This window comes from Bos indicus, chromosome 17 (genome assembly GCF_029378745.1).
Source record: "Bos indicus isolate NIAB-ARS_2022 breed Sahiwal x Tharparkar chromosome 17, NIAB-ARS_B.indTharparkar_mat_pri_1.0, whole genome shotgun sequence".
In the NCBI taxonomy this organism is placed as follows: domain Eukaryota; kingdom Metazoa; phylum Chordata; class Mammalia; order Artiodactyla; family Bovidae; genus Bos; species Bos indicus.
The window spans coordinates 18,527,182-18,550,859 of NC_091776.1; the positions used below are offsets into that span (position 1 = coordinate 18,527,182).

The following is a 23,678-nucleotide window of genomic DNA, read 5'->3' on the forward strand; positions in this document are numbered from 1 at the left end:
CTATAAATCATATGATGGATTAATGCACAGTTCCTGGAACACCAAAATCAATCAAACTGATTCAACACACCTTCATTTTCACTTATCTGGTTCACATAGGAAGTGCAGTGAAGTTGCTCAGTCATGTCCGACTCTTTGCGACCCCATGGACTATACTCCTCCATCCATGGGATTTTCCAGGCAAGAGACTGGAGTGGGTTGCCATTGCCTTCTCCAGGAGATCTTCCCGACCCAGGGATCAAACCCAGGTCTCCTGCATTGTAGGCAGACGCTTTACCATCTGAGCTACCAGGGAAGCTCACGTAGGAAGGTTTTGGTAAATCCCTAGGGTGGGGGTCTGAAATAAACTCTCAGAGGACAGAGAACTGGCTAAACTACCTTCTCCCCTATCCCCTCCTGCCTTGCAGTCATCCTCTTCCTAACCCCACTTCACAGAATGAGAACTGAGGACAAGGGTCTAAAGGTACCTGGCCTTATCTGCAATTCTCAGGGTTAGGCGCCCATGCAGCGTGGCCTCCGAGCCACACAGTTTCTCGCCTCCACCCGCCAGGGGGCGCTCGGCCCAACGTCGGCCCCGGGAGCTGCGCGGCTGGAGGAGGCGGAGCCCAGGAAGCCAGGCAAGATGGCGCCGTCCGCGTTGTTGCGGCCATTCTGGAAGCTGCTGGCCCCGGCTAGGTTCCCGAGTGTCTGTAAGTGTCCTTCCTCGAGCAGGCCCGCCCGAGCTTTCAGCCTGCGGCTCCCAGGGTGAGCCCAGCCGTGCGAGGGCAGGAGGGGACTGCGCCCGGGCTTGTCCTGCAGTGACCTTCGCCGACCCTCGTCCCGGAGCCCACCCCTGCCTCCACCCGCGATTCTCGGCTCCCAGTGTCCCCGACCTTACTGGGTCTGTGCGAATGGACTTAGAGTCCCTCCTCCTACAGACGGGGGAAAGGGGAACCCTTCCGTGGGCGCTTCCGAGTCGTCTGAGGGTTCGCAAAAGCCAATATAGAGGGTTTGAAGGTGTCCTGGACGACAGAGGCCACGGTCTGGCCCAGCCGGAGGCCCAGGGAGAGTCACTCGACCTCTCTGAACCTCTCCGTGGCTGTTTAAATGAGAAAGTAGAAGGGGGAATGAAATGCGATTATACGCATTTAAATGGCAGGTTTATTCGTACAAGGCGATAAGTTACAGATTTGGAGAGCCTTTCTGTCCCCTTTCAGCTTCATCTCGGTCAAAGTTCTACATTCAGGAACCGCCACATGGCAGTCCCAACTGGCTGAAAGTTGGCTTGACCTTGGGCACCTCCGTTTTTTTGTGGATCTATGTAAGTACTTACTCCCTTCAATCGTGCCAATCCAACCTATTTCTCCATGAGGGAAATCCTAAGGACTTAAAAATGTTACGATTTCAGAGGCAGGTACACACTACTATATTTAAAATAGGTAAGCAGCAAGAACCTACCCTATAGCACGGAGAACTCGGCTCAGTATTCTATAATAACATAAATAGGAAAAGAATTTGAAAAAGAATAGATACTTGTATAACTGAATCACTTTGCTGTACACCTGTAACACATCATTGTTAATCAAATATAAAACAAAAAAATTTTTAAGTGTAACCAGGATGAAACATGTCATTGTTCCTCTGCATGGTTTTGTGAATGGCAGTTTTACTACATATTATTTATCCTTTATTTCTTAATGAAGATGGAGACAGGTTGAGGTTTTATGAAGGCACTTTTTTCAGATGCCATAGGGTCGGATTGTAAGTGAAGAAGAAGGGGGCAACAGAGGATGAGATGATTGTATGGCACCACCAACTTAATGGATTTGAATTTGAGCAAACTCTGGAAGATAGTGAAGGACAGAGGAGCCTGGCATGCTGCAGTCCGTGGGTTCACAAAGAGTCAGACACGACCTAGCAACTGAACAACTAATACAAATTAAATCCCATTAAATTTGTTAGACATAAGATTTTAGCAGTGTAAATACATTGTTGGAAATATACCTTTTTGTTTGAAGTGAAGTCGCTCAGTTGTGTCCGACTCTTTGCGACCCCACGGACTGTAGCCTACCATGCTCCTCCATCCATGGGATTTTCCAGGCAAGAGTTTTTGGAGTGGATTGCCATTTCCTTCTCTAGAGGACCTTCCCGACCCAGGGATTGAACCTGGGGCTCCTGCATTGTAGGCAGACGCTTTACTGTCTGAGCCACAAGGGAAGTACTATTTGTTTACAGTATGCCAAATGATTTACCTATGAAAACTTAATAATCTTTTCCAAAGACAACACTATGTGGTAGCACTATTATTATTGACCTTTTATGGATGAAGAAAACACTTGGAGAAATTAATTTGCTGAACCCAGTTCTCTCTAACTACAGAGCTACACAGTAGACCACTGTGAAATTGTGTCTCTCTATAGATAAGTTTTTTAATAGTTGACTTAAAGTATTGATGCTCCGTTAGATTTAAATTTTTTGTTTTGTGGCTAATGGTTTTGAAATTTTCTCCACTGCTGCCCACCTTCAACTCCTAGACCTGTATTTGGGATTTTTTTCATTAAAGTGATTCAGCTCTTTGACATAGAAAGGAGTAAAAGATACTGAAAGTCACTTACAATTTAATAATAGTAACTAATCCTTTTTTAATGGAGAAGGAAATGGCAACCCACTCCAGTTTTCTTGCCTAGGAAATGCCATGAACAGAGGAGCCTGGCTGGGCTACAGACCATGGGGTCAGACAAGACTTAGTGACTAAACAACAACAATCCTTTTTAAATAATGTTTACTATAATGTAATTTTGTATCTTCTTAAAGTTTCCTAAAAAAGAAACATGTTGCTGAGAGCGCTGATTGGTAATGAATCGTTGCAACAAACATCACCCTGTATCAAGGCATTGTTCCAGTTGCATAATCCGTCAGACAGTTATTCTGAGAAAGTGGCTGCCCTCCATGACATCTAACTAACACGTATATAATTGGGGAGTGCAGGTTGGTCACTCACTCACAGTATGAAACTTCTAAGGTTAGAAGTATAATACACATCCACCAACCTCATTTAATAACCGAGTTCTGCTTTGTCATGTTGGTGTGGCCCCGCTGTGGTAAGGCATTCCAGTCCATTAATTACCCACTGAATGAAGTAATTTTTTTTGCAGAAGTTGGATTTAAACTTTGGAGGGTTGCCTTCTCAAATTAGTATGTCAGATTGTGGTGAACAAGTATATATCATTCATTGTTTTGGGACTTTTTTATCCCTTAACCTTTTATTTTTAACTAGAATAGTTGTAATTCTTTTAATGTGTCCTCATTTCTCTTGTGAAATATAAATATCAACTGTTGGTTTCCTTCTTTTAAGTTGCCAGGAAAATTACATTTCTGATTTTAACTGTTACCTACTTTTAGCTCATCAAACAACATAACGAAGATGTTTTAGAGTATAAAAGAAGAAATGGGTTGGAATAAACTTTTGAAATACTAAAACAGTAAGTATACAATTTTATAGGATGAACAGATGATGCAAGATAATTTGACCTCTTTAAATGTGTTTTGCTTGTTATTTTATCAGGTTTATACTTTTCAGCACCTATATTCCTGTCTTTGAAAAATTTATAAATTTTTAGTACCTGATTCAGATATCTCTTAGCATAGTCATTTTTAACCATTTTGCTTTGACTGCATTCAAAGGAAGTTGTGCTTAAGAGTAAAACCGAAATCATATTTTCTTAAATCTAATAGTGCTGTACACAGTGCCTTTCTAGCACTTAGGACAAGTTACCATTGCTTGTATACGACTTTCTTACTATGTCTTTGTCATATACCACACTTGAGTATAAAATTTGATGAAAACAGGGCATTCAATTGTTAAATTTTAACTGCATGATGATTTCTTTATGATTGTCACTACAGCTAATACCTAGTTGGACAATTCGTAATAAAACCTAGCTATGTATATGGATGCCATATTTCTAAAAAGCTTTTTAAAGAAATCCTGTATTGAGCCTTTTGTAAAAGGAAAAGGCACTCTTCTAAATCTCAGCTTTCATGGATTAGGTTGATTAAACTAGATAACTTAGATCTGCTGGATAATAAAATAGTAATCACTAATGTATTTATCACCTTGCTATTTCACTGCTTCAGTCAACCAGTCAAGATAAATATGAAATAGGTATTTAAATTGAAACCAGATGCTTTTGCTACTCCTGTAGTTGGGATGAAAAAAAAGTTTTTTGCTAAAACTTAGATAAAAATGAGGAGTTGATATTTTTTGTGGATTTGGTTTTTAAACTTCCCCTGCTGCTATAAGATGAATTATTCAAAATGGTCTAATTTTAATATTATTTCTGCTGGTTAATGCTATAGCTTTCTTTTCTTTTTTTCATTATAGGTGTGTTCCGTAAAGTGATTATAGCAGTTCCTCTGGATTCACGAATCTGTTGAGTTGTAAACGTGAGAGAGAATTACGTGTGAATATATGTCAAGTCAGCATTTGTGTTTTACATGATTAAATTAAAAATACTTCTGTATTCTTCAGATTATGTATATTGTGACAATGTATAGAATGTCAATTCTAAGGTAAATTATTAAAAGTATTTTAATGTCGAACATGCCATCTGATAATAGGGTCAATGATAATTAAGGACACATTGGTAAGAAAACTTAAGGATATAGATTTTAAAAAAGTCACTGCTGGAGGATTTACTCCTTATATCAACTTTTAATTTCTAATCAAAGCATTCATTCTTTAGTGATTAGGGTGGTAGAGCCACTCCTATTCTATTGTCTAAAATACAAAAGAACCCAAATATTGTTTTCTTCTAGAGGAGAAAGTGAAGGTGAATCCTCTCAAAAAGAGTTTCTTCTGACTCCAATTCCTTGAATTTGGATGATTTTTGTTTGGGTAACAGTTTTTACACCTATATGGCCACACAGAGTTTGTGGCCTCTTTTTGCTAACATGAATTTCATCCAGTGAATAGCAGACTAATTCAAAAAGTGAGGGAGCAGGGTTGATGGAAGTTAATAGACACAAATTAACAAACACCTCATTTATCCCTCATCAGAGCCCTTTCTTATGAATCAGTTAAAACTTCTTTATATGCCATTTCACTCCATTCTGATGTTAAATAGAAAGTTTCATTGGCTTTGTGTGTGTTTGGGGCTCTGGCCAGCACTTATTCTGGGAGATTGGTGGCTCAATGTCTTTGGAAGTTACTTCCAAACATAAATTCACAGTTAAAGTATTTCAGAAAAAGTATTTAATCCAAGTTCAGGGAAAGACCAAATATAATAGTAACTATTTGTCAGTTCAGAGTTTTAGCTGGTAGAAGTGGAAAGGACCTTAGGGGTCATATAGACCAATTTCATAATTTTACATGTGCAAAAACCAGAGGCAAAAAGTCATTTGCCCAGCATTAATGGAAAGTAGAATAATGGATCCTTAAAGATGACCATGTACTATTCCCTGGAGTTTGTGAATATGTTAGGTTATATGGCAAAAGGGAATTAAAGTGGCATATGGAATTAAATTTGCTAATCAGACATACAGATAGATTATCCTGGATTATCTGGCTGGACCCGATGTAATCACAAGGGTCCTTATAAGTGGAAGAGGGAGGCACCAGAGTGTGTCAGAGTAATGTGATTGGAGAAGGATTCAGTCAGCTGTGGCTAGCTTTGAAAAGGGAAGAGAGCCAAGGAATGGAGAAGGCAAAGAACTCCCCTGGAGCCTCCAGAAAGGAACTCAGCCTTGCTAACACCTTGATTTTAGCCCAGTGAGACCCATGTTGGATTTCTCACCTACAGAAATAGAAGATGATACATTTTTGTTGTTTTAAACCACTAAGCTTGTTAACAGCAGCAGTAGGAAACTATTATTGTCACACAGTATTGGACCAAGAAGTCGGTACCAACTCCCAATTCAAAGAACTTTAAAAGAAACACTTAAAATTCACATCCCTAAAGGAAACAAAACTCTGACACTTTAAATTCTGGAAGCTGATGGCCTCAGTTGAAAATAAAATACAGCTGTAATAAGCAGAATCTACTATATGTCAGGCCTTGAAAATATTGCTACCCTGCGTGGGCTTTGATCTTGATTGTGCCAGTGTAACCACATGGAGAGTCATCATGGAGACTGCGGCTGTCCAAAAGAAGCTTCTGCAGCGATGGAAGTGTTCTGTCTGTGCTACCCAGTGCAGTAGCCCCTACTTCCATGTGATACTGAGTGTTTATTTCATTTTAATTCTTTTAAATAGCCACATGGGGCTGGTGGCTGGAGTATTGGACGGTAGAGGTGTGGATTCTGAGTAACATGTCCTAGAGTTGTGCCACATAGTTAAGAGGCTACAGAATGACTCTAAGACCCCCTTAACAGGCATGCACCTGTGCCCAGGAATAATTGAGGCCTGGAACTCAAATGTCATCCAGACTTTTGGTGTTGGCTCTGCTCTCTGTATATCTGCTTTATTGCCTTTGCACACAGACCGTCTCTTCCCCAATTCACATTCTAAAGAGAAGGCCACAGTCAGTAGCCCCTGGGTTTACACCTCAGTTTAAGAGAGAAGCTGAACTGAACAAGAATCGTTTTGATACTAAATACCTAAGAGAAACTTGGCCAAATGACAGTTCCTTTAGCAATAACATAAAAGAGCTTCCATAAAAAAGAAGATGCAGGCAAAATCATATGTCCAATGCTGTCAAGTTTTTAGAGTCAGAATCAGACCTTTTTTTTTTTTTTCCAGATTTAGTATCTGTGAGATAGTCATTTAAATTATTTTCTTAAGTTGCAATAGAAAAAAAGCTTTATGAGCTTAGTTTTAAGACGTTGTGGGTTATGTTTTGGCCGCAAAAAGCTAAGTGAAGTCCTGACCCCCAGTATCTCAGAATGCTACCTTGTTTGGACATAGAGATGTGCAGATGAGTGTACTGGAGTAGCCTGTGTGCTTAGTTGTATCCACCAGGCTCCTCTGTCCATGGAATCTTTCAGGCAAGAATACTGGAGTGGGTTGCCATTTCCTTCTCTGCAGGACTTTGCCTACCCAGGAATTGAACCTACGTTTCCTGTGTCTCCTGCGTTGCAGGAGGATCCTTTATCCACTGAGCCATCAGGGAAGCCCTTTGTAAAATGGATCCTTAATCCAATATGACTGATAATATTTCTAAGAAGAAAAGAGGCAGAGAATATAACCTTAAATGAGGGAGGCAGAGATTGGAGTGATGCGTCTGCAAAGCAAGGATGACTGGTAAACATCAGGAGCTGGAAGAGGCAAGAGAGGATTCTTGCCTACAGGTTTCGTGCCTTGATTTCAGACTCCTAACCTCCAGAACAGTGAGAGAATAAATTTTGTTGTTTTAAACCATCCAACTTTGTAGCAGTTCGTTTTGGTAGCCTTAGGAAAATAATATGGAAATAGTAGGGAATGTCTTGTTTCTTTTACTACAGAAGAGAAAGTGAATAGATGAGAGGAATGCTGAGGAACCTCCAAGAAAAATTGCCATCTTGATTACCCTTTCTCCATTTTATTGAAATATTTTAGGCCATTAAAAGGGTGCTAATCAGCACCTTCTCAATTGCTTGCCAATTTGTCACCTTAGATACTTTTTTTTTAAGTATTTATTTGGCTGCACAGGAGTCTTAGCTGTGGCATGCAGCATCTTTAATTGCAGCAGGTGGGATCTAGTTCCCTGACCAGGGATTGAACCCACCCCCCACCCCCTGCTTTGGGAGCACGGAAGTCCACCACCAGGGAAGTCCCCCTATATTCTAAATTGTTTCACCTTATATCCATATTGATCTGTTGAAAGTACAAGTTATAGCCTAGGGATTTAATATTAAGAAAAACAAAGCTGTTTCTAGCTTTCTATGGAGTCTAGAAAGTCAGTCTTTGAAAATTGCCATTAATTATATGGAACTTAAGCCTTGAATAAGTATTAATATTGTCAGTAGATGATTTGTACAGTATGTTTTCAAAGTTAATATCATCTTTGTCAACAATCACAATTAGGCGGAAATCATTAGACAAACCAATTTAACTCCATCCCTAGATTCTTGTTTTCCCAACAAGACCAAGAAAAAATGTCAAGGATGTGCTCAAGGGCAGCATTATAAACAATGTGACTAACAGCTGGGAAACTTGTCTGAGCCTTACAGAGTCATCTGTGGCAAAGACTTACTGTTAAAATTCTCTTGGGGTTCTGGAGAAACAGCTTGCTATATAGAGTGAATTTGACAACCCACAGGCATGTCCTCTCTTGGGAAGTATTTCATCAAGATGTGAAAAGAGGCTGGCATCAAAATGGAAAGCCACATATCCTACAAGAGCAGTAGTTCAGTTGCTCAGTTGCGTCCAACTCTGCGACCCCATGAATCGCAGCACGCCAGGCCTCCCTGTCCATCACCAACTCCCAGAGTTTACCCGAACGTATGTCCGTTGAGTCGGTGACGCCGTCCAGCCATCTCATCCTCTGTCGTCCCCTTCTCCTCCTGCCCCCAATCCCTCCCAGCATCAAGAGCAGTAGAGTAGATAGCAAATTCCCTTTGATCCAAGAGGCACAAGCTTAAAGCTAAGATGAAAAGGGATCTGGAGAAGTGGCACTGTTTATCACAGTTCTTGCCTCTCAGCTAGAATGGCCACATCCAACATAGAGGACACAATAAACTCCCCACTGGACTTTACCATATGATGAGATGGTGGAATATAATGGATCCTGTCATATGCACACTGAGCGGCTTCAGAACATTGTAAGGGAAACTTGAGCTTCAGTTTAGTCTGGAAGTCAGAAGCTAGCACTGCCTCCCCCAACTGGCTGAGCACGTTTTATACCTAATATGCTTTTGTGCTTCCCAAAACCCTATGAGTAAAGGAATTACCCACATTTTACTCAGACCAGTAAATTAGAACAGGTATGTGACTCCCAAACTCAGACTATTAATGACAGTGTTATACTACCTTGATTTTTTTCATGTGTAATACAAGGATAATCAACATTCCTCCACCTACTCCTTAGGCTTGTGTAGAGGACAAAGTACAGATGTGACAACATGTTGGGAAAAATTTTAAAGCCCGATATACATGTGAGTTGGGCTTCCCTAGTAGCTCAGCTGGTAAAGAATCCGCCTGCAATGCAGGAGACCCTGGTTTGATTCCTAGGTGGGGAAGTTCCCCTGAAGACAGGATAGATGACTCACTCCAGTATTCTTGGGCTTCCCTGGTGGCTCAGAGGTTAAAAGAATCTGCCTGCAATGTAGGACACCTGGTTTCATCCCTGGGTTGGGAAGATACACTGGAGGAGAGCATAGCAATCCACTCCAGTATTCTTGCCTGGAGAATTCCCATGGACAGAGGAGCCTGGCAAGCTACAGTCCATTGGGTTGCAAAGAGACACGACTGAGCGACTGAGCAAAACACAGCACATACATGTGAGTTATTTTTGTATTGTTCGAATTAGTTGGTTTGCATTGTTTAAACAAGTTTGGCTCTAACCAGCGCTCTTTTACATTTATTATTGATATCTGGGCAGAGAGATCTTTGTGATCATTGACCCCCATTAATGGGAGGCTTGGCAGCCACTGCTGAGAAAAAATGTTGCTTCCATGTCTCTGTAACCTGAAACTGTGAGCGGTACCAGAAATCATATCTTGTTCGTTGAAGAACGCCCCGGAACACCAGTGATAAGATACTTGGTAAATATTTGTTAAATAGATTATAAGCAGTCCTCAGCATCTAGAACACGTATGTTGTAGGCATTCTGATAGATCCTGATAGACAGTGTGAGTGACTGATAGCAGGTGGCTGCTGTGGAACCTGGGGATGATCCAGAGAAGCTCAGCCTATACTGAGACCCTGAGTCTACATTGGAATTCCGAAGGGAGAGGTCTAGAACAGCGTTCTGGGAGCCATTACCATTTACAGGTGTTTACTCAGAGAGAATCCTGTTTTAGGGGAGCTGCCAGTACACTAAATACCAGTATAATGTATACACTAGTTCTTTTTCTTTTTTTGACCATGTCACCCCTCTTGAAATATCTTAGTTCCCTGACCCTGGATTGAACCCAGGCCCCCAGACAGTGAAAGAGCCTAGTCCTAACCACTGGACTGCCAGGGAATTGCCTGGTATTCTCCCCCCCACCCCCACATTAATTTATTTAAATGCATTTACTGCCTTTGACTATTTCCTCTCCCTGGAAACTTTGAAAATTCAGACCTACGTAGGCCAAAGAAAGAATGAGACAGATTTTTTTTTTTTTTTTAATCCAGAAGCACCAAATTGGAAATGGTTAGGAACTCTCCCCACTGATTTGATTCTATTTGTCAGTCTGTTCTCTCTGCTGGCGGTTCATTCCAGGATGTGCGCTTGATGCTGGCCAAAGGTAGCAAGTGTACTAATCTGCATTTTGTTATAGTTCAGGACTACCTAACTTCTTGGTGGATGGTCTGGGTCTAGCCCCATCTTCCAGGCTTGGAAGTCTAAATTAGACCTTTCATTAACAGCTTGCCTAATTGCTCTTAAGATTTAGTCGTGGAGAAGGAAATGGCAATCCACTCCAGTACTATTGCCTGGAAAATCCCATGGATTTAAAAAAAAAAAAAAAAATTTAGTCGCTAGGAATAGCTCATTATTCTGAGCATCAAAAATAAAAAAACCAGTTCTGATCATTGGCTTGTACTCGTTAAATGAGAGTATATTAAATATTGTTACAATTGGGTTAAAACTAGAACCTCTGAGGAATGTTTAGTTATTTGCATAGCAAATGAGCAAATATTTTGCCTGTAATACGCCCAGAGAACTTGAAACTAGAAGGACCATGTTCATGTCCTTAAAAAGTCACCACCGGGTTGTTTGCTAAATGGAATAATTGCCACCTTCCTCAGAGGGGCGAAATGAAAATTAAAGGAGAAAATTATGTGAAAGTGCTTTGTAAACTGTCAAATGCCAAACATACATAAGGGGTTATTACAGTAGGAAATGGTCCCTTTCAAAGGTTGATCATTTCAGGGAAGTCCCAGAGATTAATCATTTAAGAAACGTTACAAGCATAAATTACTAGTTTCAGTATTCATATTATGACAGATGCTTGCAGACACAATGAGGGAAGTAATTGAAATTTGGAGGAAAAGTCTAATTAGTGTTTTTAATTGATTTGGAAATACTAGTTTGACATCCCGGAGAAGGAAATGGCAACCACTCCAGAATTCTTGCCTGGAAAATCCCGTGGACAGAGGAGCCTGGCGGGCTGCTTGCTGTCCATGGGGTCGCACAGAGTCGGACACGACTGAAGCGACTTAGCAGCAGCAGCAGCAGTTTCACATCCCATAGAGGAATATGCAGCACTTTTGGAGATTATATTTAAAAGTCATTGTAATAATGAATTGCCTAGAGATTCAGCCATTACTCGAGAATTTTCTTAGGATTCTGAACATCACCCAGAGCACCAGTGGAATGCTGAGGCTATCTCTTTGATTCGTCTCCTGGGAGCTTGCAGCTACCCTTTCCACTCCTAGGAAAGCTAGTGGAGTACATGAGATAAAGTGGGTTCCGATTTCATGGGGCATGATCAGTCATGTCTGTCTTATTCCAGATGCGAGGTCCGAAACATTTCCAGTCCACTCCGAGTGGAAGATAAAGCAGTGGGCAGGCAGATGACAGCGACTTCACGTTTCCCTATCCCGATTCTGAGGTGCCGCCGTCAGCTGAGTTCTCAGGCCCAGGAAAAAGCAACAGAGTCTGGAGATTGGGTTGAGGGAGGAAGGTGCAGAAGACCAACCCCTATGCCCATCCCCAGAGACCGCCCGGGCGGGGCGGGCAGGGGTCGGCGCCCCTCCCCGGGGCGGGGCTCGCAGCCCCGCAGCCGGCTTAGGGCTAGAGAGGCTGCTTCGCTGCTAGCAGCTGGCGCGATGTACCTCCGCCGGGCGGTCTCCAAGACCCTGGCGCTCCCACTGAGGGCGCCCCCAGGCCCCGCGCCGCTCCGGAAAGACGGTGAGTCCCAGGTGACGACCGGGGATCCTCTCCCGGCGTCCAAGCCTGAGGACAGGTGCCTCGCGCACAGATTGCGCGGGCGCCCCCAGTACCCGTCTGCCCTTGATGGGTCAAATCCATCCCCGGGCAGCAGAAGCCTGAGGTTGATGCGGGAGAGAGAGGGGAGAATGGCCGGGAAATTATTGGAGATCTTGGAAGTAGGGAACCTTTCCAGCGCGGGCTTCTGAATCCGGACTAGATTTCCTGAGTTCGAATCTTGATCTTGGGCAAGTGATTTAACTTCAGTTTTCTCAACTGGTAAATGGACAACAATTGTTGTGAGTTTTAATGAATTATTATGTAGTTAGAAGCGCTTAGAAAACTGCCTGGCTAACGTAGGCATAGCTTCCCACTGATAGGGACCAAGGCGTTCTCCATCTTTACGAGGAAGCAGAGGTATGGTGGGCAGATGGTCACAAATCTGCGGGCCATGCGGGTTGCGGGAGGCAGTGTCGGTCCAGTAGAAATTGGGTAAGTGCTCTTGAGAAATAAACTCCAGATTTGGCCAGGATTCGGCCCGCGCGGGCCGCGGCATCCCCGCTGAGGAAGCGGCTTCGTCGCACCTTCTGGCTGTTCGACTGCGGCGCCCCTGGACCTGTCACCCGTAGATTTTCTAAAACATGGGGAAAGGGACGTATTTCCTAGAAGTGAAGTGGCAGTGAGAGTTGGAAGCTTATTAAAGAAAAATTGACACGTACGAAAGCGCCTAGCATAGGGCCTGGGACATCGCAGATGCTTAAGTGTGAGCACTGAAAGCATCTTTCCCGGGCAGCCGGCGACCCTGGGCCCAGGTCCTCGCTGCCGGAGAACTTCTGCCCCGGCCGGCTCATTCCTAGTCCCCATCCATCTCCCCTGTCGTTTCTGTCCCTGATTGGGGCTCCGGCTCTTAGACAACCTCATGGAAAATTCTTAGTTCTCCCTTCACTTTGCCTCTCTCCTAAGGCTTTAGCATTATTCGTGCGTTGGAGTCGGGGAGAGTGGAAAGAGAAAGACTCCGGCGGAAAATTCCGTGGCCCATTTCCACACACCCTCCCCTCACTTTGATTAAGCCTGTGGTGGTGGTTAGTGATAGTGGGAGGGAAGCAAGGTCTGCCTAAGTAGCATTATTTTTCCTCTTAAAATGCTCCTGGGAAGAAATTGCCTTCATTAACAGAAATAAGGAGACTTCGTTTTCCTTGATCTTTATGCCGAGTAATATAGAGCAGGTTTTTCGCTGGTGAAATAAGAGGAAACCATTCATTTGAAATTTCTGAAGATAACGGGGGAGACACATGAGCCCCCTGACCGTGGCCTTTCGCGTTATCTCACACGGACAAGCATATATATCTTTTTTTTTTTTTTTTGGTAGCTACACATATTTCAGATAATTACTTGGGGCAAAAGAAAAGCAATTTAAAAATTCTAAATAGGTTAGCAATACTGGTTGTAGCAGTACTACAAAAAAAGACCAGTACTTTATCTCATTTTCACGTAATTACTTTTTTTATTTCAGTATTTTCAGAACTGTTATTGACTGAAAATTTGGCTTTGGTCGTGAGCATTAACCTTTTATTGGTTCTTTGAACTTTGATGAAAAATGTAGTTGATTCAGTTTATTGAAGGATAAAATTTTTACTGTGCCTCATCAAATTTTGTTCTCTGGTTTTTGCTTTAAAAAATGTAAAATTTTAATGAGGAAATAAATTAGGTTTATAGTAAATCACTGGAAAAACTCAGAAAGGCAAAATAGAAGTCGCTGATAAATCCTATCACTAAGTGAATACCACTGTTAATTTGTATTTTAGTATACACAGTGTTCCACACCTTTTTTTCTCCCTGCATTTTTTTCTTTTGTACATTGCTTCCACAAATCTGGAATAGTCCTATAAAGATTACTTTGCTGTAACTTTTCACTTAATATATTGTAAATATTTTCTCATATCATCTTCTGCAAAAAATAAAATATTTATGTTTCACATTATGAATATGCTAAAATTTATCTAATCCTTGCTGAATATTTATTTCCAATTTTACTGCTCACTTGAATATCTTTGTCATAATTGTATTTGTATTTGTCTTTACTTAAACGTTTGTAATTTTCTCTATTTCTCCCTATTAAAAAAACCTTTATGATATTTATGCCTGGTTGCTGACTATGAAAGCTACATATTCCCTATTTAATAAAAGATGTATTTTTAAACTAACAAAAGCTCCACTATATGTCAAAGACATAACTTCTTACCATAGCCTCTCTGGGCACATTTGTGGAAAAAAATGGTTTTTTCTAAGCAATGATCATTTATATCCAAACTAAGAACATATATACAAAATCTTTCCAGTTCTGCTACTACAGAGATTTGTAGTTTGTGAAGATGTCTTAAGATTTGCTTTCTGCAAATCAGAGCTTCTTCCTGGTCCCCACACCCTTATTCTCTGTGTCAGGTCACATCAAAATACTTTGCATTTTCCTCATCACTCAGGTCTCATGCTTTTGCACACGCTCTGCCTTCTGCCTCCAGCGCCATTTTCCCTCCCCTTATTTATCTGACAAACTCCTCCTTTCCCTCAAAGCTAGGTCATGTCTCTTCAACTGTGACAGTTACATTGAGCCGGCTAGCTGAGTTCTTTCACTGCATTTTTCACTGCATTTTCATGCTGTTGTTGCTTCGGCTTTCATATTTCATCTATTACATCACTTGTCATACTGCATTGCAGTTATTTGCCTACAATTTCTTGTCTCTACATCTTTTCCTTCTCCTTTGAGGCTAGGGACCTCGTGTGTTGTGCTTACAGTCATATGTTTGTGAAGATTATTTAATTAATTTATTTATTTTTGGTTGTGCCTCAAGGCATGTGGGATCCTAGTTCCCCAACCAGGGACTGAACCCACACTTTATGCGTTGCAAGTGCAGAGTCTTAACCACTGGACTGCCAGAGAGGTCCCTTCAGTTACACTCTTAATGCTTCTAACAAACACATAATAACTGTCCAACTGTGTTTGTCAAATAAGTAATAAATGTCTCTACTTTTTTATCTCTAAAATAGAGAATTTGGGCTTTCAGCTTCTTCTAGCTTTGAGTTTATTATAAAAAATTTCAATTCCACAGCATACGGTATATACAAATTCTAGCACTACACAGTTAATATGTTTAAGTAGAGTAATATAGTACCTTATCTATTTCTATTAGTTTGTACAAAATTGCCCTTCTATTTTAGATATGCACTTATTGGCAACATTTGTCTTTAAAAAGTTTATATCTGCCCACCTTTAAAGGTTTTATATTAGAAGAATTAAAAGTTTCTATGTCTACATTTGTGTTATAGATTTATAGAAACATGTTGTATTTCAACATAAATTTTTATTTAACACAAAAATTTTAAGCACAAATTATTTAATTCATTTAAAAAAATAACCTTTTCCATTGAATGCTGTGGTATAGTATATATAATAAATGGATTTCTTTTGCTAACCTGTATTTCATTTGACTGTTAAAATTGTTTAGTGCTTTTGTCATTTCTCCTTGCTCACGCCTGCATTCCTCCTAAGAATAGCATGATGCTGAGCATCAAGACGACAGGTTTCATAAGTAATTATCAAATCAGATTGAGAAAAATGTCAAGAGGAATTATTGCCCTGCCTTGTAATACTGTATTCCTTTAAGCTAAAATCAGTTGATGTTAATATAGTCTATACTCACTGAGGGAAAAAAATTTTTTATGTAATCATTTAAAATAGTTTTGCCCATGGTGGAGCTAACTGTGTTTAAACTTGTTTTCTTAGCATCTCTTCGCTGGATATCATCTAACAAATTCCCTGGATCATCTGGATCAAATATGATCTATTATCTGGTTGTAGGTGTCACAGTCAGTGCTGGTGGATATTATGTAAGTGATTAAATAACCTTGGTGTTCAAGAATTCATATATTTTACAACCTGTGGTAAAACTCAAAACAATGTCAACATCAGGACCTAGGAGTGATTGAATATACAAGATTATGAAAAAGGAATTTGAGTATAAAATGTTTAATACCACAAAGTATGGATGACTTCCAGTAAAAAACAATGTTATTATAAATACTAGTAGTACTAATGGCTGACATTTGAGACCATATTTCAGACTCATGACTCATTTAATAATTACAACAATTCTTTAAGGTAAGTACTATTAATAACATTCACCAAGAACTGTTTTGAGAGAGAAACTTTTAAAAAAATTAATAGACTTTACTTTAAAGACGAGTTTAAGGTTTGCAGAAAAATAAGCAGGAAGTGCAGAGAATTCCCGTATTCCCCCCTTAACCCTCTGACCCCCTTTTCCTTATCAACAACCTCCTGTTAGTGAGCTACTGTTTCTTACAACTGATGAGTCAATACTGATACATTGTTATTAACTAAAGTCTGCAATTTATATTGGAGAAGGAAATGGCAACCCACTCCAGTGTTCTTGCCTGGAGAATCCCAGGGACAGGGGAGCCCTGGTGGGCTGCCACCTATGGGGTCGCACAGAGTCGGACACGACTGAAGTGACTTAGCAGCAATTTATGTGAGAGTGCACTCTTAGTGTTGCACATTATATGGATTTTGACAAAGATGTAATGACATGTATTCACCATAACGCCTTCCCTGGTGGCTCAGCGGTAAAGAATCTGCTTGCAATGCAGAAGTCTCAGGAGAGGCAGACTCGATCCCTGGGTCAGGAAGATGCCCTGGAGCTGAGCATGGCAACCCACCCCAGTATTCTTGCCTGGAGAATCCCCATGGACAGAGGAGCCTGGTGGGCTACAGTCCATGGGGTCACAAAGAGTCGGACACGACTGAAGCGACTTAGCATGCACACATGCACATTCACCATTTCAGTAGCATACAGTCACCCTGCCCTAAAAATCCTCTGTGCTCCCAGTAGTCATTCTTCCTTCTTTCCCCACAATCTTTTTATTGTCTCCATAGTTTTTATTAGCTTTATATTTTTTTGTTAAAAATAATATTTATCCATATTTTTAAAAAAATTCAAAATACCCACATATATAACATCAAAAGAATGTTTTCCTGCCTGGTTTCCCTTATTCATTCCCTGCCCATAATCACTATAAAACAGTGCTTTTAATAGTATGATTTTGAAGCTAAAAAAAAGAAACTGAAACAGGGAATTTCCTAGCAGTCCAGTGGTTAGGACTCAGCACTTTCAGAGTTGTGGGCACAGTTCAATCCTTGGTCAGGGAACTAAGATCCCGAAAACTGTGCAGTATGGCCAAAATAATAATAATAATTCTATTAAATTGAATCATTCCTCATTTTGTCATAAACTTTCTAAATTGAAATCAAATCTTTATTATGAATAAAAGTAGAATAAGTATTATTCTTCAGAAACCATAAGACTACACAAATCACATTTTGGTTTGACACTACAGAAATATACATAAAGGGATTTTTAGTCTTAATTACAAGCAGTTTGTAGGACTATGAAGACAATGAATCCAAAACGCATATTCTAATCTTCAGGAATTTGAAAGCCTCAAGAATCTAGTAAAGTTCAAAGATGTCATTTTTATTATTGTCGTCCTCTAATCGGCTTTCACTCTTACGTAGATTCCTTTGCTTTTACCATCTTTCCACTGCTTAATATTGAATTCACTGCCCACAGCTACTCTAGTCAGATATATCTAGGCCACTGGATAAAACAGATTAAACTAGGTCATGTGATTATGTGGGAAGCTGGAAGACTGAATTTCATCTGGACGTCGCCACATCCCTAATTATGCGTACTAGTGCCAGACATAAACCTCTCCAGTCCGCTAAATCTTTCTTCACAAAAGCAGGAGTACACTGGACGGTTAGAAACTGGCTACTCGTGAGAACTCTTTCTGAGCTTGTTTTCTGACCGTGGGAGTGGAAATTGGACAAGGCGATGACCTCTAAGTCCCTTTCCACCTCTAAGATTATATAGTTTTAATTTTGAATGATGGAAGCCTTAATTCCCAAGAATCTTAGGCTACTTTCAGGAGGAAATACAGAATGTGAGGCACTCCAAGAACATGTATTCTTATAATATTATTCTATTATACTAGAATAATATTATTCTAATATAGAATAATAAATTCTGTATTAGATTTAATCCAAATTGAATCTACAGATGTTCTGTAGCCAAGAACACGTTTTCATTTCCAAGTAAAATCTTCTACTATGAGAGCCTCTTAAAATCTGAGAAAGGCCCAGGTCACTTCAATTTTTTGAGAGTCTAGCTATATTTTTAAAAAATTATTTATTTACTTCTGGCCACCCAAGTGGCATACGGAATCTTAGTTCCTCAACCAGAGGTGGAATCTGCACTCCCTGCATTGGAAGTCAGCATCTTAGCTACTGGGCCACCAGGGAAGTCCAAGGTCTGGGTATCTTGAAAAACGAAATGCCAGACTGGGTTTTAAAAGCTGTGGTAGATTTTAAATGCTCACATTTAATAAATGTATAATGTCATTTGGAAATTATTTCCAAAGTCTAACTCTGAGACTCTCTTTTAATCGATCTTTCTTCTGCTCTGCTTGATTATGTTAGATTTTTAAAAGCTAGATGAAAAAATAAATAAATAAAAAGCTAGATGCTCTCGGTTACACATGAGTGTGAGCTATTCTTACATCTCTTTGATTCTACTTTGACAACTCAATTGTGTTTCAGTCCCTTGAACAATAAGACTAACGTCCTTGGGATGTTGCTGCTGAGATGGCCATTTCAGGCCGTGAACTTGGACACGGGTTCAGCTTTACAATACTGAGAACTGACTCAGCAGACTAGTCCTGTAAGCCGTCAGGATCTCCCACCCCACTGGGAAAATACTCCTTGCTTTTATACAAAAATGTTGACTCTCTTTCTGGCTGATCATGTTTGCTCTGTGTATTTCAAAGCCAGATGGTTCACATCAGAATTCACCAAACCCTAAGGGTTGCTTAAGGGCCACTTTTGCATCATTTTCACCATGAGCTTATACATTTTCCATTTTCATAGTCTAATTTTAACATGCCAAGAATGGTTTGTAACTTGCATAGGAAAACTTCTAATGAGATTAATGATTATGATTATTAGAAATTTAGAAAATGCTACATATAAATTTGTTTTTTTTGTTTAGTTGCTCAGACTCTTTTCCAACCCTCCAGGCTCCCCCCGTTCATGGGATTTTCCAGGGAAGAATACTGAAGTGGCTTGCCATTTCCTTTTCCAGACAATCTTCCCAATCCAGGAATCAAACCCATGTCTCCTGCACTGCAGGCGGATTCTTTACCACTGAGCCACCTGGGAAGCCCCACATATAAATATACAATTTTTAAAATTTATCATCCTACCACTAAAAGAGAAATCTCTACTAACATTTTTTAAGCTGAGATAATCCAAACAATATTATCTAACTAGTGAGATTTTCATTTTTAAAATATCATTGTCTAATATGAATACAGGCCAGAGATTACTGCTTGAATTGGAAATGAAAAGATGCCTGTACAGTGTATCTAAGGTTAAGATAGCTTTATTCCCAATTCTGTTTTGCAAGTAACCTATGGCAGGTCATAGTTCTGCTTTTAATGACTAACCCTAGAAATCTTCACTGGGGTCTACAAGTCTGTCATTTTAGAAGGTTTTTTGAAAACTTCTTATTGTGAGAGAATTGAGTTTCATATGCAGTTATAATAACTAATACCAAGACAGCTTATATACCTTTCACCTCATTTCCCCTGTGCCACATCTCTCCTAACTATAATACAATATCACAGTCAGGAGACTGACACTGGTACGATCTGCAGACCTTATTCAGATTCCACCAGCTTTACATGCACTTGTGCATGTGTTTGCATATGTGTGTGTGTGAACACTTAACTGCATGTATTTAGTGCTAAGCAATTTTATCACGTGTGTAGATTCATCTGTTTACCACCACAGTCAAGAGACAAAACTATTCTTTCATCACAAGGATCTCCAGTGTTGTCTTTTGTAATTGTGCTTCCTTCCCTTCTGCTCTCTTCTCCCTTCCTCCTACTTCCTGGCAACCACTAATCTAGCCTCTATTTCTATGTTTCTTATCGTTTCAAAAATGTTACCCACCCCTCAAATAACATTAAGTAAATGGAGTCTGAAGGTATGTAACCTTTTGAGACCGGCTTTTTTCACTCAGCATGATTTACCTGGAGATTCATCCGAATGGTTTCCTGTACCGATAGTTCACTCCTTTTATCTATAGTTCATCCCTTTTATGGCAGAGCAGTATCCCATGTCATGGGCACACCACAGCCTCTGTAACCAACCAGCCTGTGTAGGACTTCTGGACTGCTTCCAATTTTTTGGCTATTACAATTAAAGCTACCATGAATGTGTGTGTTCCGGTTTTTGTGTGCACATAAATTTCTGCTTCTCTGAGATGAATGCCAGGGGATATTTTTAAATGCCTATCAGAATATTTTTACTCTAGCATAATTTATTATTTTCTTCTTTGTCTTTATCTACTTTGTGTGTTTACAGTTATCTTTGACCTCTCTCAGAGCATTTCTTTCTTTTCTTTTTTAAATTTAATTTGACTGTGAGGCACATGGATTGTTTGCTCCCCCAGCAGGGATAGAATGTACAGCCCCTGCATTGGAAGGGTGGAGCCTTAACCCACTGGACAACCTGGGAAATCCCTCTTTATTTTTAGAAAGCATTCTACTTAATGAAAAAGATTTCCAAAGGGGAAATAGAAGAATAGATAGTGTGTATTGGTTTTTCCTATTTGAACTGTAAATACCTTTAAACTTGGCATGGTGAACCTTCTTGCTCAAGAAATAAATTTAAGCACACATTCACTTTCAGACTTACAAGAGAGTCACATCAGGGAAGGCCAAACGCAGCGATCATGTAACAGATTTGAAAGAAAAAACCAAAGCGGAGTTACAACCACCTCAAGGTAAAGTGAATTCACTATTTTCCTTTTCCTTGAGGCACTGATTTTCATCATCATAGTCTAGTGATGAACACTATTTGATTTTGGCTTCTTTACTTAGTCCAGAATGGCTGTGGGTAGGAGTTCATTCAAAAAGGAAAAGTCCAACCAAAGCCTAAAGACATTTTGGATGAGTGCGCTTGGTAAATGAAAACACTGTACATTTAAACTGATGACCAGCATCTTTGACTTCTTTGTGTGATGACATTACTTTTCCCCTACTCAGGCTTCCATTCATGCCTATGAGCTTGACCTTTCATTTCTCTCATTATTTTTTTAAGTTATGAAACTCATTTTGTTTCAATTTTGGCTAAGACCATCTGTGTGCAGTGACATTAGTAGAGTCAGTCATCTCTACTGAGTCCCTCAGTTCAGATGATTGATAAAATGGCAATTAGTAAGAAGAGAAACTTCATATTTTCACCCTAATGTATACTTTTTGCCTTAAAGTGCTTGCATTATATCATAGTTTCTTCCATTTCAGCTATCACGTCATTATTATCAAATACTATGATCACTGTTAAGGGAAAAGGAAAATACCTTCTTTGCACCAGTTTTAACCTTTTTTTCTTGAGAACAAAAAGAGAATATCATTAATAAACATATTGAATATAATCATGAGATGGTTGACTATAATAATACTAAAATACAGCATTTCCATAGCATTTCCTTGGTTTTAACCGTTTTCATATATATTATTTTAGTCAATCCTCCCAATAACTTTGTTAGGTAGATATTATTAATATACCCATTTTACAGGAGACAAAACTGAGGTTGAGGGAAGATTAATGACTCTTCAAAGTCATCAGTAAGTTGGTTATTTTCCCATGCTACCGCACATGACACATGGCCTGTTTATTTTCATGACCTGTATTTGAATAAATAATACATGTAAATTATTATTTTTTAAAGTTCAAGAGTTCCAAAGGGTTTGCAAAATATCAGATCCCCCATTTTTCCTCTCCAGAGGCAACCAGTAACACCAGTTTCTTTGTGTCCTCCTGGAGAGTCTTTACAAATATAACTGTTTAGGTTTATTTAATCTTACCCTTCTTTCGTCCTATCACAAATAGTACCATACGTGTACACTGCTCTTATCCACTTAACAGACTGCCTTGAAGACCATTTCGTATCAGTACTTATTGATTTGTCTCAGTTTTTAATTTTTATATATTTATTAAAAAATTTTGTTTTTTGGCGGCAAGGCATAACACGCGGTACTTTACTTTCCTGACCAGGAATGGAACCCTCACCCTTGGTAGTAGGAAATACAGAGCCCTAACCTTTGGGCTGCCAGGGAATTCCCTGACTCAGCTTTTAAGATGACTGTAGAGTGTCCACTGTATTCCTGTGCTCTTTTAACACTTTTTTTAATGGACTAAATTTTAAAGGTGAAAAAGAGAACCTTGTGGGTGCTGAGGAAGCCAGTTTAGAAGCCCCTGAAGTATCTTCAACGGAAGCCTCTCCGGTGGTTACTGAAGATATTCCCGATGCTCCAGCTGTGGTCGGAAAAGAGGCTCCCCCCTGTCCAGATGACGCCGAGGCTGCTCCTGCGGAGACCGTGGTGGTCGGTGCAGAACCTAAGCCAGAGATGACAGACGCGGCGACAGTGGAGACAACAGAGGTCAGCACTGAGATGACCTCAGAGGTCACGAACGCAGGTCCGGAGGAAGCTGCTGCCGTGGATAGTGCTGAAGGTACAACGGAGAACGAAAGCCCTGGTGAATGTGCTGAACTGGAAGAAAATTCTCCAGTTGAGTCAGAATCCTCTGCCGGGGAGGATTTACAGGAAGAAGCCTGTGCAGGTTCTGAAGCCGCCTCAGCCCAAGGCTAATCTCATGCTGATTGACACCTCAGCAAAAAAATGCCGTAGAGGGGCTGATAGGTGTTTTTGTAGTTTTAGTAACCTTAGATTGAAAACAAAAAAAAAGCTTCTTTTCTGGAAAATGGTATTGTGCCTTGAGGATTTTTGTTTTTGTTATCTACTGATCGATTTCAGAATGGAGAGATTTGAGATTTTACATGTCTGAATAGTTTTCTGCTCTCTGGGATCAGAGTATGACATAGCAGAAAAGAGCTTAAAGAATTTCATCTGTGAATTTAAATTTTATGTGACAGAGATTGAGCTATCTTTACAACCTGCATTCACATTAATTTTGTTATAATTCTACCTTTCTTTAATGTATGTAAATCTAGGTTCTTGAGTTTTAATTTGAACTCTAAATAAATTTGGAAAATCTTTAGTGCTTCTATTATTATTCACTCACATCTATATGTATGAATAGTATATATTAACATGCACACATATAACATCACATGAACATTGCAGTTTTATCAAAGAAAACATAATCTATGGAAAACTCTGTGTACGGCAATACGTCTATCCTTTCTCCCATCTATGTTACATGGGGACTGTTCTGATATTTTCCATATCAGCTTAGTTCTCTTTGAGCAATGTTTATTGAGGACTTACACTTCGTGCTAGGGATCATTCATTCATTCCTATATTCAGCAAGTATTAACTGAGCACGTATAATTTACCAGGCACTGTTTAAGTGCTGAGATTAAAAAAAAAAAAAAAGCAAAAATTCCTGCCCTTCCCAGCTCATGTTCTAGGGTATATATATTAATAAATACTCTGTGCTGTGCTTAGTCACTCAGTCATGCTCCTCTCTTTGTGACATCATGGATTGTAGCCCACCAGGCTCCTCTGTCCGTGGGGATTCTCTAGGGAAAAATACTGAAGTGGGTT

The 23,678-nt window shown here is 40.0% G+C and overlaps 2 protein-coding genes across 3 annotated transcripts; both read left to right on the forward strand.

The window, feature by feature from the left end:
- Nucleotides 1-550: 550 nt before the first annotated feature.
- NDUFC1 (NADH:ubiquinone oxidoreductase subunit C1) lies at nucleotides 551-4,581 on the forward strand. Its single transcript, XM_070769094.1, has 4 exons — nucleotides 551-689; nucleotides 1,197-1,300; nucleotides 3,382-3,461; nucleotides 4,364-4,581. Exons 1-3 carry the CDS (start codon nucleotides 623-625, stop codon nucleotides 3,439-3,441), a joined length of 231 nt encoding a protein of 76 aa, XP_070625195.1. The 5' UTR covers nucleotides 551-622; the 3' UTR covers nucleotides 3,442-3,461; nucleotides 4,364-4,581.
- Nucleotides 4,582-4,725: 144 nt separating this feature from the next.
- MGARP (mitochondria localized glutamic acid rich protein) lies at nucleotides 4,726-23,169 on the forward strand. Of its 2 annotated transcripts, XM_070769091.1 has the most exons (5): nucleotides 4,726-9,660; nucleotides 11,557-11,954; nucleotides 15,754-15,857; nucleotides 20,797-20,890; nucleotides 22,318-23,169. In XM_070769091.1, exons 2-5 carry the CDS (start codon nucleotides 11,618-11,620, stop codon nucleotides 22,758-22,760), a joined length of 978 nt encoding a protein of 325 aa, XP_070625192.1. In that variant the 5' UTR covers nucleotides 4,726-9,660; nucleotides 11,557-11,617; the 3' UTR covers nucleotides 22,761-23,169. The 2 variants fall into 2 exon arrangements, with proteins under 2 accessions (XP_070625192.1, XP_019832774.2); XM_019977215.2 differs by having other exon boundaries at nucleotides 4,726-11,954.
- Nucleotides 23,170-23,678: the final 509 nt, after the last annotated feature.